At 38.4% G+C, this 14,770-nt stretch overlaps 2 protein-coding genes across 2 annotated transcripts; both read right to left on the reverse strand.

Moving 5' to 3' along the window:
* Window positions 1-3,000: 3,000 nt before the first annotated feature.
* On the reverse strand, window positions 3,001-4,213 carry LOC108147902 (putative gustatory receptor 22b). The gene is made up of 2 exons (XM_017274662.1): window positions 3,209-4,213; window positions 3,001-3,153 (listed from the first exon to the last, which is right to left on the reverse strand). The coding sequence occupies exons 1-2, from the start codon at window positions 4,211-4,213 to the stop codon at window positions 3,001-3,003; spliced, it is 1,158 nt and encodes a 385-aa protein (XP_017130151.1).
* A 399-nt stretch (window positions 4,214-4,612) lies between these two features.
* On the reverse strand, window positions 4,613-5,882 carry LOC108147774 (putative gustatory receptor 22a). The gene is made up of 2 exons (XM_017274503.1): window positions 4,866-5,882; window positions 4,613-4,807 (listed from the first exon to the last, which is right to left on the reverse strand). Exons 1-2 carry the CDS (start codon window positions 5,880-5,882, stop codon window positions 4,613-4,615), a joined length of 1,212 nt encoding a protein of 403 aa, XP_017129992.1.
* Window positions 5,883-14,770: the final 8,888 nt, after the last annotated feature.

Below are 14,770 nucleotides of genomic sequence, written 5' to 3' on the forward strand. Positions count from 1 at the left end.
GTGCAGATGAGCAGGAAATTTGCCAGAAACTGGAGGATGTTGAAGAGGAAGGGGCAAGGGAAGGGGAATTGCCTCCACAGGATAATAAAAATCAATTTACGCGATTGTGTCGAGTGTGCTGCGCCTGTTATCGCTGCTGGCTTTGTGCTCTCGATAATCGAAGATAATGGGGCTTTCCCCCGATGAGGGCCGAACAGGACCAAAAGGACCTCTGCATCTGACAGCCAAGGAGACCCACGATGCCAAGGACGAGTGTGGGCTTCTTTTGTCAGACTTTTCTTTTCGAGCCCCCCATTGTTGCCCTAATTGTTGCCTGTCAGTTGCTGTACTGTAGTAGTTTTGTTCAGTTACCGAGTAACCTAAATGTTGCCGATGTCTGGACAAACGAATAACAGATAAAATAGAAATGTGGGCATAAATCAAGCGCAGGTGGTTGCCAAAAGGGAAATTAGCTGAAAGCACAAAAACAATTCGGAAAACAAACAAAAGAAAAGTGCACAAGAAGAAAGACTCAGATAAACTTTTGTTTACACAACCAAACTCTCAAGGCTACTATCATATCAAAAATTAGTATTGCTGGTAGAGGGCAAAATATGCCACAGTATTTAATTTAACATTCTTAATTAAGCCGAATACAACTACTTTTGCCATTTCAGTAAGTTAATCTATTTAAAAAATATTATTATTGTAGGTAAAATTGTTCAACCTTTTATATATTTATTGTTATACCCTTGCAGAGGGTATTATAATTTCAGTCAGAAGTTTGCAACGCAGTGAAGGAGACATCTCCGACCCTATAAAGTATATATATTCTTGATCAGCATCACTAGGCGAGTCGATCTAGCCATGTCCGTCTGTCCGTCTGTCCGTCTGTCCGTCTGTCCGTCTGTCCGTCTGTCCGTCTGTCCGTCTGTCCGTCCGTTTATATGCAAACTAGTCTCTCAGTTTTAAAGCTATCTGCATGAAACTTTCCCAAAAGTTGTCTTTCTATTGCAGGTAGTATATAAGTCGGAACGAGCCGGATCGGACGACTATAGCATATAGCTCCCATAGGAACAATCGGAAAAATAAATGAAAAAAATTATAACTTTGCTGTTTTTTAATTTTTTGTTTAGTTCTTCGACATTTAGTAATGGTTAAATATTTCCGATTTACGGTTTAAATTTCATCAAAATCGGACGACTATAGCATATAGCTCCCATAGGAACAACCGGAAAAATAAATGAAAAAAATTATAACTTTGCTGTTTTTTAATTTTTTGTTTAGTTCTTCGACATTTAGTAATGGTTACATATTTCCGATTTACGGTTTAAATTTCATCAAAGTCGGACGACTATATCATATAGCTCCCATAGGAACAATCGGAAAAATAAATGAAAAAAATTATAACTTTTCTGTTTTTTAATTTTTTGTTTAGTTCTTCGACATATAGCAATGGTTAAATATTTCAGAATTATGGTTTAAATTTTATCAAAATCGGACGTCTATATCATATAGCTCCCTTAGAAATAATAAAAATATATAAAATAACTATCAAATAATTGGGCTGCAAATCATCATAGCTTCAATGTTTTTAAACATATACGAAAGTAAATCATAATTTTAATGTTTTCAAAAATGTTTAATTCTTGCAATAGCTGCAAGGGTATATGAACTTCGGCTTGCCGAAGTTTGCTTTCTTTCTTGTTTTTTATTTACATATCTGAAAGATATGCTATGGTTATTTTGTTTACTATTATTATTATATATAATTCTGACAAAAGTACTAAATATCTATTATTTTTTGGGCGTGCAAAAGTTGAAAATCCCCCATAGCTGCTCATGTTAGCTTTAGGTGCCATTGTTTTTGCTGCAGCATAATGAAAAGGGGAATCCCTGCATTCTTAGCCAGCCAGAGAGCAAAGGACTCGTTCATTTGTTGGCCTTAATTGCACTTCTTTTCACAGCCACTCCATTCTGCAGACGCTTTTGACTTGTGTTGTGTGTTTTTGCCAGCTCTACTTTGGCTTTTTGCATAGCCTCGTTTAAAGACTGAGGGAATGGGAAAGGAGTTGAGCTTGTATTGCTGCAACTGACGACCGGCGGCCCTGTTCCGATTTTCCTTGCATTTTTCAGCTGCAAGTCATTCACTTTATTCAGCATTTCTGGCCATGATGTCACCTGCTTTATATTGCATCTCTTGACTTTGTCCATCTGGGAAACTAAGTGTCAACTCTTGAGAAAATTCCATTAATTCACAAGCTCATATAGTCAAATTGCACCAAGAAGAGCAAGTGCAATACGCTGGTGACGAGCATGTGAAAACCCATTTTACGATTAATTTCAAATTTCATTCTGCGATGACTTCAGTATAAGGCAAGGTCAAATGTTTATGAGAAAGTTTCTATTACAAGAAATAACTTTGCAGGCTTAATTCCCATACTTACACTTCTCTCAAGCTCCCTGTCTACCAGTTCTATCCACCAAATCCCACACTGCAATGCTCAGCCAAAAATTAAGTTTTTAACCATTGCCAAAGGAAACATATTCAGCATGACAAATAGGGTCATTTGGTTCAAACTGATTGTGTAGACGATCATATAGAAACTAACGATAATGTTGGCTGCCAATAAGAGTATCACCATCAGGACCGTCTGATAATCGTAGCACTTGGTTAGTCTTTCATTAAGATCTACCAGTTTACTATAGAGTTTGAGGCGTATTCGAATTATGGAGGAGCTACCTTAAGGAGGATTAACCAAGTCGTGTAGTTCTCTGTTTATAAGCCATACAAATCATTGTATATTAGCACCAGATCTTGGCTCAATCTTAAAAATCAATAAAAAGTCAATTATTTAAGGTACTAATGTATGATAAACATCAACACATGATGTGTTGAGTTACTAAATTATTTATTAACAAGTTAAACATCCAACAACTTATTTCGCTTAAAATCTTTTTTTTTATGTATAATCAAAAATTGTTAACAAAATGCTTAATAAATATTTCAGTCAAGACATTTTACAAATTCATATAATCAAATTGAACCAAATAAAGCAAATATAGAAAGCTGGTGATGATCATATGGAAACCCATATTATAGTTAATGGGAAAAAGTCCAAATAGTTCAATACGGAATTTTCGGTGACTGCATAACCAAGAGAATTCATTCAGCTGTTAAAAAAAATGATTATTTTTTATAAATTATTGTTTCTAGATATAAACTCACACTTTTCTCTAGTTTCACATCTTTATGCTCAATATCAATAAATAGTTTCAAAATAGATGAGGTCTTTTTACCTTCTCTTTCCGTGAGATCACAAACAGCAATGGTCAGCCAAAAATTCCAAATATTAATGATCAAGGATTGCGGAAAGATCACCAAAAAAATTGATGTTTTTCCCATGGTAATTCCAAACACAATGGAAAAATAGATGACCACAATATTGCCAGCTAAGCCAGATGTTAAAATAAGAATTATTTGATACTCATAAGCAGAAACTAATTTTGTATTAAGTTCCAAAAGGCGAGCGTACAGGGCAAGAAATTTCCGTATACCCGAAGAATCTATCGTAGAATCCAGTTCAAATTGTTTTACCAGGTCCAAAAGTTTTTCATTTATCATCCAGATATAGCGATAGGTGAAAAGTATCCCGACATAATAATGAATTAAATTAAGATTGAGGGTTATTTGCATTAGGCCGCTTACGAGCACCAATAACACGCCATATTTATTTCCAGGCATTCCATAGTTCACCGTCAAAAAACATATCAACTGTCCCATTACGACCATCCATTTTTGTATTACAAAGCCGTTGAATTTGGGGCAACTCTTTAGGTTTAGACTGTCAAAGTGTTGATATTCCAGGGCTATTAGCTCATTGCCGATCTCCTGTACTTTTTTGCATCCCCAAAAGTTCATAAAGTGTATCACTGCGGCCGAAAAGACGCCCATCACTCCTATTACCATGTTTAGCAATTCCAGCAGAGGACTTCGTTTAAAGACTTCCAGTTTGTGTTGCTTTAGACTTCTGGAGCCCATGTACACCAGTAGGCCCAGAACGGAATAATTTGCGATTAAACCATAGAACTGAAGCCATTGGGAGCATCTTAGCTGTTTTTTTCGGGTGTCAAAGGTAAAGGGAAACAGTCCAAATATCCAGGATCCATATAGTTCTGCTTTTAGTAGGAACCATACCAGATGTGGACAAAACTCGCGGCGTAATCCAAACATATTCGAGTACGCGAGGGAAATGATGTGCTCAAATTACTTTCACACACCAGGAATATAAAAAAAACAAATGCAACACTAATAACTCACTTAGCAAAGTACTAATGGCTATATAATTATACCAATCTAACAAACCCTTTCAGAGTTATTAATAGGGAGGTGAACTATCGATTTTTGTGTCAACAAGGTGTGTCGGTGGCTTATGAATTGAGGAGAAGCAGAAACACTTTAGAAATATAAAATATAAATAATAGTTAAGCCACAAAAATAAAATTTTCTAAAAACAATTTGTAGTTGATTTATTTTGAATTTAAGCACTCATTTTTAAAAGAAAAAGTACTTCTTAATAGCAAGATAGTTTATATATATTAGTATCAAGAAATGTAATCATTTTTAATTTTGTTAAACATCATTTGGTGATTGATAAAGATCGTCTGATTTGAATTTTAAATTCATATAATCAAATTGTACTAGAAAAACCACATATAAAATGTTTGTGATGATCATATGGAAGCCCATTTCATAGTTAATATAAAATAGTCCACAATGGCGAATTCTCAGTCTGCAATGGCTGCAGAAAAGGGAAAAATTGGATATCTAGAAGTAAAAAGAAAAGCTAAGACATGTATGTATAATTCTTAAAAAAAGAGCATACTTTTCGTTCCAGTTCCTTGTCCATACCATCAATATGGTTAAAAAGCTTCAAAATCGTTGAGGTTTTTCTGCTCGTAGACTCAGCTAAATTGCAAGTGGCGATTCCATGCCAAAGATCCCAAAAGTTGATGATCAAAGCTTGTGGTATAAGCAAAATCGTGGCTGTCAGAGAAAACCAATTAATGTTGGCCCAAAAGATGACAAGGACGTGGCCCACAATAATGTTGGCCGAGAACAAAGTGGCCATGAAAAGAGTGATCTGAATGTCGTAAATGGAGGCCAGGCGATTATTGAGGTCCAGAATGCGACCATACAGTCCTAATAGCAAATGAATTTTGTCAGGATCTACACTTTTACCTCTCCTCAGACGACAGATCATCTCCAAAAGCTGCCTATTGATTATCCATATGCAACGATATATATAAAGCACTGCCAGGTGAAAGTGCATCACCACCAGGAGAATTTCCAGCTGGACAATGTAGATGCAAAGCGCCTCTTGCACAATGACCTTGCTATCCGGCATTCCAAAATATAACACCAAAGAGGAGCCGATCTCTAGGACTACCACTAGAGCCTTGTGGATCACATACCTATCAAATTGTGGGCAATCTTCCATGATTAGCTTACTAAAATGACATTTTTCCATCATCAGAAACTCATTGAGTATGGCAACCAAATCCTTGCTTCTCCAGAAAATTCGTAGATGGGTCACCACGGTGGTAATGAAACTTATTCCCTCCACAAGTCGTTCCACCTGCTTCACCAATGGATTGCGCTCGTAGATCTCCACTTTCACCGAATTGTGATCATCTGTGTACGGCAGCAACGACAGCACCATCAAACTTGTGTTCAATACCAAGCCATATGCCAAAAGCCACTTGGATCGATGCAGTTGCCTTTTCCTGGGGTCAAAGGTGAATGGAAATAGTCCCAGCACCCAGGATCCGTAAAGGGTGACCTTTTGGGTGAAACGGGACAAACTCCGGCGAACTCGTTGAACGCGTTTCGGTTGTAACATTATTGTAGTTCGACTGGGAATAACATTTTGAGGAACGGAAAATAACCATCGAGGCCAGCCGAATATGAAGTGATGACGACTTGATTGGGAAATGAGGGTCAGCCAGATAAGAAAATTAATTACATGAAATTATTGGTTACAAGATTGTGACTTTGGAGGGTTACACTAAAGGGTAAAGTGTTTTGTCAGGCAGTTGACTAAAAACTTATTGTAGCATTTCATTTGTTTATCAAACTGGCAGTGGCTTTTGTATATTTCCTACCTGACATCGTCGATTTTCACCTTTCCTCTAATGGCCGCAACAAACTTTCGAATGGTTTCAACTTATTTTCCCGATGCGCCTGCAGTTTTTGACACTGTTGCAAAGTTAACACTTTTGAAACTCCCTTTCTCTTTGGCAGTTATGTTAGCTGGCAAACTTTTAGCAGCTGTCACCTGTAACTGGCTTTTCCCCTGGAAACTCCTCATTTTTTTCCCCTTTCATTAGTGTTGCTTTAAAGTATGTTTTTGGTAGAATAAAAAGCGACAGGAAAGTAAGCTCTCCCGCATTTCCACTCTGGCAACTTTAAAAACTGATTATGAAGGAAATCTTCCTTGTCACTGCTTGAATACCATCGCTTTTCAAACAGATTTCAAACAACACCCAAGCACTATCCCGCTTATAAATTTCTAAGCAGATTCATTCCGTAATCAAACCGCATTCTCATAACAATTGAGGCCAGCCGAACCGCATCCTCGGGGTGTCCTTTGTGAGTCCTTTGGGGAAATTCGCTACACAGTAAGCAATTAGAATTAGAGAAGCGCTTCTCGGCACAACTGTAGTTTGAATTTTTAATTGCTGACCACGGCAAACAAACGGGGAGTAAACAGGGGCAACAATGCAGCATTACGGGGATCCTTTCAGGTGTTTGGACATCCAATTTGCATGGTTAAACGAATCGCCATTTCCTCTATTGAGATGAAAAGTTACTTTAACCTCTAGCAGTTTCAGCTTAATTAAACACAAAATGGTCGACAATTGTGGATTCTCGTTTCCCTTGAATGAACTTCTCACCCTCTTTGGAACTACTAAGAAACCACAGAAGGATTGCAGCTGAGCATTATGGTGGCGAGAGGTTCCTACAAATTCCGTTCTTCATTGTGTGGCACTTATGTTACTTTCTCCCCAACTTAATCGCTGATTAAACGCAGAACTCAAGCGTCAAACGCACAATTTGGCGGCATTCCTCCCTGCTCTTTTTGCTTTGCTCTTTCTTCAGCGATTCCCCCAGAAACGTGCGTGATTTCATTAAAAAGAAGGCGCCACAAAAAACACCTTAGAGACGAAAACGGAAAAGTTCTTCAAGTCGCGCATACGCCACGTGAGCCAGTAGCCTGCAATTGGGCCACGCAAAAGCCAAACGGCATAATTAGAAGCTGTAAAGGATCCAAAGGATTCCCTGTGCCAAGTTCAAACGGAGCTAACAGAAACCCTTAAAAAGGGGTTTAAGAAAGGGAACAGGAAGTGGGTGTTAAAGAATAATCCCAGAATAAGTTAATTAGACTAATTATATTAAAAGTGACTGAGATAGGGTGTGGCTGGCTTAAATGCCTATTTCAATACGATTTTTTTCTTCTTTGGTAAGGCATTTGGTAAGTGATTCAAAGCTTATAGACCAGAAAAATCCCGTGAAAGATTTTCGCATAAGAAACATATTTGTGTAATGCCCCAAAAAACGAAACAAAGTTCCATGAAAATGTCGCGCCTTTAACCTTTTCGTTGGGATTATTGAAAATGTTTCCCCTCATTGCTGTCATGTCTTGTTTGGCCATTATCCTGACTGCCTTTCGCAACTGCTGATATCCTTCGCCATGTTATTGTTATCCTTACTTCTCCGAAGGGGCAAAGTTTAATGTTTCACTTGGCAAAGGATTCTCGTTGCCTGCGGGGAAACTTTGCTCACAAGTCGTTAAAATCAAATGGATACTGTCCCAAAGGGGGATTCGGAATAAAAATCTCTGTTCCGAGAGTTAAGTATGCAAACTAAGGGGTTTCCATTGCCATAACACCCTTTCAAGTTAACTTCTCTTGTTTTCAAGCGATCAAATCTCCTTGCAAATGCAATCCTTGCACCAATTTAGCACATCAAAGGTAGACAAACAGCCACGCCCATTTCGGACACGCCCACCCAGGCAAATGAGGCAAAAAAATGTTGGAAAATATTTGCACTACAAAGTAGCAGGAGAAAAACAAACGGAATGCTCGAAAAATATTTTCACAGTTGCAAATGTTCGCTATGCGATGAGAACGAAAAAACTGTTGGTAAATATTTATGAAATATTTTCGTAGAGTCTGCAAATCAAATCAAATTGCTGACAGCCCCGTTGTGGGAAAATTCCTTGATTTATTGGAAAATGGGAGGGTGAACTTTTCAGTTGTTTACTTGTCAAATGATTGGAAGGCAGGAATCCCGGCAGATGTTTACCTCTTTTTTGCTTATCTAATAAAGTGCAATCCCCAGAGCAGACAATGCAATTTGCCGCGTATTTATGTCCTTTGGTAAACTCTTGTGAGCTTGTGTGGAAAACTGCAGGAAAAACTTACCGGCCACCTTGGAAAACTCTCTGAAAGTGACTTACAAAGGAGCGTTGTGAAATTAGCTTGCTGCAGTGAAATAAATTGCAAATTTCAGGACGGAAATTGAAAATTTATTGGCAAAAAGAAGGAGTATGGTATATGGGGTGTCCTCTTTTATTTATGCATATATATTCCTAGAGTTTTCTTTGAGGGATCATTGGTGACAGAGGAAAAGAGAGCAGCGATTGATGATCCTGGCTGTCGGGATACAAAGTGACAACATTTTGCATCGCAATCGGAGAATAAACTTTTCCTATTTTTCCCCTTCCTTTGAGGGACATTAAGAATTTGTTTTTCCCGTTTACTTGGGGATGCATTTTCGCAATGTTTTCCTTTTCTCCTTTGCTCATTTTTCATGCTTACTTTGGAGTGCCACAAAGTATGCAACACATGCAGCTGAAGTTTCCGCGGAAAGTTTTCTTTTGCCGCCCCTCGTCTTCCATAATAAGTTACGCTTAGCATTTTCTGTTTTTCCTCCCAGCTAAGTGCATTTTTCACCTTTTACCATTATTCGGTAGCTCATTTTCCGCGCTTTTCCCCAGAGAAGTTTCGCGACTTCAGCCGAGGGTATGATGATTGCTTTGGTCTACGCAAAGTATCTCAATTTGGGTTCATGTTTCCATTAGACCCTCGAATATTCCTCAGATGCGCATAAAGTATTTTGCAGATAATAAAAATTGGCAAACGGCGCAGAATTTATGCGCTGTGAAAACTCGTAAATTTTCAATGTGACCCGTGATAAAAATCAGCAATGAAAACGCAGCGACAAAATAGAAAATCCTCCTGCGGAGAAACTTCAGCCTGTTGTTCATTTTAAGAAAGTTTTACGATTCCCGCTCTCTCGGGTGAAGTTCAAATGGCACAGACCTTGGAGGAGGTCTATAAATAGATTATAATATTTATTGCGATTTATCAACGACAATTTGATCAATGCAGACTTTCTGGTGTATTTATATTTGTAATTTTTGATTATTTATAGATTATAACTTAATGAAAAAAATGTAACTCAATTGAAAAGCTGCAAGTTAAGTTTCACTTAATGAAAAAACATTTAATAAAACGCTCAATGGTAAAGCTGCAAGTTAATTTAACCACTGTAAGCGATCCTAAAATTTCGATTTAGTACACTCGCCAGAGCCATTTTCTTTGGTAAACTTTCTTTAATTTCCGGAGCAATAAATTTCAAAGAAAATTCATTCCAGTTTTAGTGGGAATTGCTAAAGATAAACAGAAATCGAAGCTTCCATTCCACCTCCTCCGCATTAATTTAAACACAATTAAATGGCGACTGGCTCTTGAGAGTAAAAGAGAAAGAGTGAGGTAGTCAGAAAGAGACAGAGGGAACTCGAGCATAAAATCAAATTAAAGGAGGACATCGCCGAAAAAGATAAATAAATTAAAAAAAAATAAAATAAAACAGAGCAGGGTGGGAATTTGGGGAGGCAATGAAATCGATGCGAAGGTCATTTTGGGTCAGCGATGAAATTTCAGAGAACTTTTTCCCAGAAAGCAAGGAAGATCGGAATTAATTGCAGAGAAATTTAATTTTACGACGGGGAATTTCTCCCCGGGAAACTCTTAAAGAGGAATAAAATTCTTCCGCCAAATGGGAGCGCAATGAAACTGGAAATGAATTGTTGATGATTTTTATTGAGCCTCGAATTAAAAGCGTTGAAAATGTGGGGCAAGCTCTTCTGAAATGTGTTTTTCTTCCACGAATGTAAAAAGTGCAACAATGGAACAGGCTTCTCCCCATTTTCCCTTATTTCCCCCATAAAAATTAACAACAAAAATGTTTGCATGTTTAACTGCGCCGTAAGTTATTTGGGAGTGAGTTTTTGGAAAAAGCGATACCCTCTTCTTTTGCCTTTGTTTCAGAGGTGGAAATCCGAAAGGGTTCAGTGTGTGGAGGTCAAAGGGCGTCGCATGTGTGCTCTGGAAATATTTGAACAATTAACTTCTGCTTTTTGCTGTCCTCTGGCGGAAATTCGTGCGGTTTTCCGCCGTGGACACGTTTTTTAGTCACAAGTGGCACTGGAAAATTAATTATGATGCGACGGTTTTAAATGCGCGCAGGAAATTACCCATTATGTTTTTAGTAAATGAGAGGAAACTTTGAGATAAGAGAAAAAAGTTAGGTTCAGCTTTTACTTATCATATTTGTTTTCCTTTTAAAATAATCTTGAATTAAAACTTAAATAAATTAACAGCTTCCCAATCTTGTTTAAGCTCATATTTTATTACTATTCAAAGTATGAGTTTTATTTTCCCTAATTAAAAATCAGATGCCTCAAAGTTACTTAATCCTTGAAAATTTTCTAGAAGAGTTTCTTCATTTTCGAGCTCTTGCGATTTATTTTCCAACTGGCATATTCATCTCCATTTCCCATGCACCGTTTGGCCTTTTAGCCCGTAGTTTTCCTCCATTCAGTAGACTAATGTCCCTATCTACTCTGCCATAGCCATGTGTGTGAGTGTGTGTGCCATGTGTCGGAGGAAGTGTCTCAGTGTGAGTTTGTGCTGACATCAAGTTCATAAAAATATCTGCCATAATTGCAGCTAAGTCAGCAAATGTTGACTGCTGTCCTGTCAGCCATCTCTTTCTCCCCTCTGTTCCCTTCTCTCTCTCATGCCAGTTGTGGTCCCTTTCTTGTTTTCTTCGTCTTGTCTAACCGCATTTTCTTTTCTGTTGCGTTTCCCTTTGGCTAAATATGAAATGAAAGGATTCAGGAAGGCGCAGGATGTGAAGTTGGATGGGAGATTTAGGGAGATATAAGGATCCTGAAAAGGAGCACTTAGTTTTATGACCTCGCATTCAGAACTGCTGCTCAATGTGGCGAGAACGAAAATGAGGCTGTGGAAAACTAAGCGAGGGAATCCCTTTTTACAGAATCTAAATCATATGTTTTTACATATTTCGATGAATATTCGATCGGCACGGGGTCTTCTAAATCAGTTTTACTGCTACTTCAATAATTCCTGATTTGTGTCCACATTTCGCCCTACTTTCAATTAGGTGGCATTCAGTCCTGCCCTGAAATGCAAATCCAAATGGGAGTGAATAAATGTCACTGCCCAGATGTAAACAACGCAAATGCAACCAGCAAGTGTCCTTAGTTCTTTCCCATTTTCCCCATTTATAAACCCCTTTCATCGCCCACATTTTCCGCAATCTTCCCTTTACAAAGCCAACCGAAGAAAGAGTTGACTAGGAAAAACATGAACTTTTCCCCTGTTTTCTCTATTTTTCGGTGGGTTTTTATTAAGCGTCATCAAAGTGGGCGGTAAGTTACGGGGGGCGTGGCTGATTGCAGTTGCTACTAAAGAAGAGAAAAACTGGGAGGGCAAAGGATTTAAATATCTCCCAAGCTACATTTTCCTTCCTTTTACTTTGTTGCATTTCCTTTTCGGCAAGGAAAACTTTCATTGTTTTTGCAACAAATTGCGGCAGTTTGGCATGTTCTTTTCATTTGCTTTGCTAGATTTTCTTCTCTTTTTCCTTCATTTGGCAGAGCTCAGAATGTTTTTCCTATGCAAAGTTTGCCACAAGTTCATTGAGAGCACAGATATTTGAGGTCCCTTTTGATTGAAATCATATTGATAATTGACAGCTTCATTTTCCACTTTTCGTTAACCAACTTCAATGGAGCGAATCATTTCATCGTTCAGATTTCCCTCGTTAACTTTGTTTACATTTCTCCCTGATTTTTATTCTGTTCCCCGTTGATTGTGTAAAAGCATTTAGAATGCGATCCATTTGAATGGGTCATTAGCTTGGTCTGCCATTGATGTGAACTGGTTTTAAGTTGTTTTTTACATTTTATGAACCATTTTCATGCTGTCATAATATCAACTGCACTTGATTTCATTTACCCTACTTTTCATTTGATGTTTGTTCTTTCAATTAAAGGTTCGAGCTATTCACTGATAAACTGAAATTGGAAGGTGTCCTTTGCACTTCCTGTACTTTCCTCTATTCTCAACCCTCTCCCACTTCCTGTCCGTTATCTGAGCTTCCGCTTTTCCTCAGTTTCCCAACCCATTTCCATTTCCACACATCCCTGTCGAGAGTGTTTATCATTAGTTCACATGACTTGCCATCCCTGAATTCCCACCATGAACTCTATTCTGGATTCTCTTCATTTGCGTAGTCATACAAAATTAATTAGGAACCTCTTTACATATTAGCAAGTGAAAACTGAGCCTGAGAAGAAAATTTTCACATGCTAGTCCAGTCAAGGAGAGAAATAAGATCGGATTAGCATTACTCATACGCCACCGGCACCCATTAATTTCGTTAATGAATCATTTGCTTCAGCGCCTGCAGATACGACTCAAATTCCACTTTGAGATTTAGTTTCATGTCTGAAATTGAGTTTATTTGACTAACCATTTCCAAAGGGACATAAGTCCCTTACTAGTGGAAAGGAAAGAAAATGTTCAACCTTTTGATTTGTTGAAAAAACTATAGGTTAAGAGTACCTCAAAGGCGAAAAGGTCAAGGAATTTCCATGAAAATCAAAGAGAGAAGCTAAACGAAAGCGCAATTTATAATAAAAATCAAGTGAAGTTATTTACTCTGTCCCACTTTTTCCTTGATTTCCTTCTTTCTATACTTATTTTAAGTACTCCTTTTTAATTGAAATATTTTTAACTTGCGCTTGCATTTAATTAATATTCGGCCATATAAAAGGAGAAGTCCATAATTTCACTGCAACAGTCTGTCCTTTTTTCCTTATTTTGCAACCTCCTCCGCTTTATCCATTCACCTCGAGTAAATCGAAACTTTTATTTCTTCATTTAGGCAGCTGAGATCGATTCCATGAATATCCTGCCTGTTTTCTCTCACGGATGACACTTTACATATCCTTACTCTTCGCCGTTTAAATCTCCATCATTTCTGCTGACATGTTTTCGGTTTATTTTGTTTTCCGCATTTTAATTGAGTGGAGCGAAGATTTTAACGAATTTACCGATGGCAGGATGGCATCGCCCAGGATCCCCCGCCCCTTTCCGTAAAGAGGGCATGGTCGGTTGCCCTGTACCATATATTATGCATGCCTCAGTGGGCGCTCACTGAACAATGTGGGTGGGAAATGGGGGAAATGGGGGAAATGGCAGATGTCTCTATCGTATTTCCCGGATTGTTGAGCGGAGAGTCGCGGCAAGTGGCCCACTGGAGAATCGGAGAAAGCGGGGGTAAGCATAGTGTTATCCATATGCATAGTGTTATCCATATTCTTCGAGTTGGATGTCCTCTTCCCAGTTCCCTATTGTTCACCTTGTTTCCCTGTTTACCACCTGGAACATAAACAGCAGCAAGTGCATCTCCTCCTTTGCGACTCCCTTATCTTCACATTCATTCATCCATAAATCATGCAGCACCTTCAGCATCGACCCATATGCGAGTGTTCAACTGTCGCACAATCGAGAGTGGAGTACGGAGTACAGAGGACAGAGGACGTGACTCCGAGGCATTGCAACTTGGCTTTTCCTCTGGCCTTCGGTTAACCTCTCTGCTCTCCGACATCTGAGATATTCGTGTCTTATTTTAACCGCGGCATTAGCATCTCAAAAAGGCGAAACATTCAAATTGATGTGACCCCAAGACAAAGGGGGATTGGAGGTGAGAGGCAGGTGCTCATATCCATTTTAACGAAGAGTACAGCCTCAGCTAGGTGAGGAAAATCTTTATATGCCTGGCAAAACAGCGGTTAAGAAGGGGTAAAATAGCACAAGAATTTTCCACTTTATCCGAGTGTTTCCATTTGCATTCGTAGGCCAAAAGGAATTCCGAAGTGAAAACAAGGCAGAGAAATATTTAAGAGGAGGAATGCCCTCATTACAAAATGCATCAGAGTCCCATTGTGGTTTCCATTCGAGTTTCTTCATGTGTAAGTTCAAGGTCGGAAAGTAACCTTGAACGGTTTAAAAGTGGAGGGAAAAAATTTCTCTAATCTGTGGCCGAACTTGTCTCGGACTGTGAACTCATTAAAAATTCTGAAAGCGGAATTAAAAGCATTTCCCCTGTCGCATAAAAAAGACAAGTGGAGCAGACAGGAGTGGACCACGCTGCGTATGAGTAATGGCATTTTAAACAGGAAAGGAAATGACGAAAAACCATTTAAAGGGGAATAGAGAATCTGAAAACTTAATAATGTGAATAGAGAAACAAGCTCCCAAATTTGAAAGTGAATAACGAATTTTGAATTAATAATGTGACTTAAGTATAATGTGATAGTATATATTTTTAATTAATTTGACACACCAT

The sequence above is a fragment of the Drosophila elegans genome, unplaced genomic scaffold (genome assembly GCF_018152505.1).
Source record: "Drosophila elegans isolate 14027-0461.03 unplaced genomic scaffold, ASM1815250v1 contig_814, whole genome shotgun sequence".
Lineage (NCBI taxonomy): Eukaryota > Metazoa > Arthropoda > Insecta > Diptera > Drosophilidae > Drosophila > Drosophila elegans.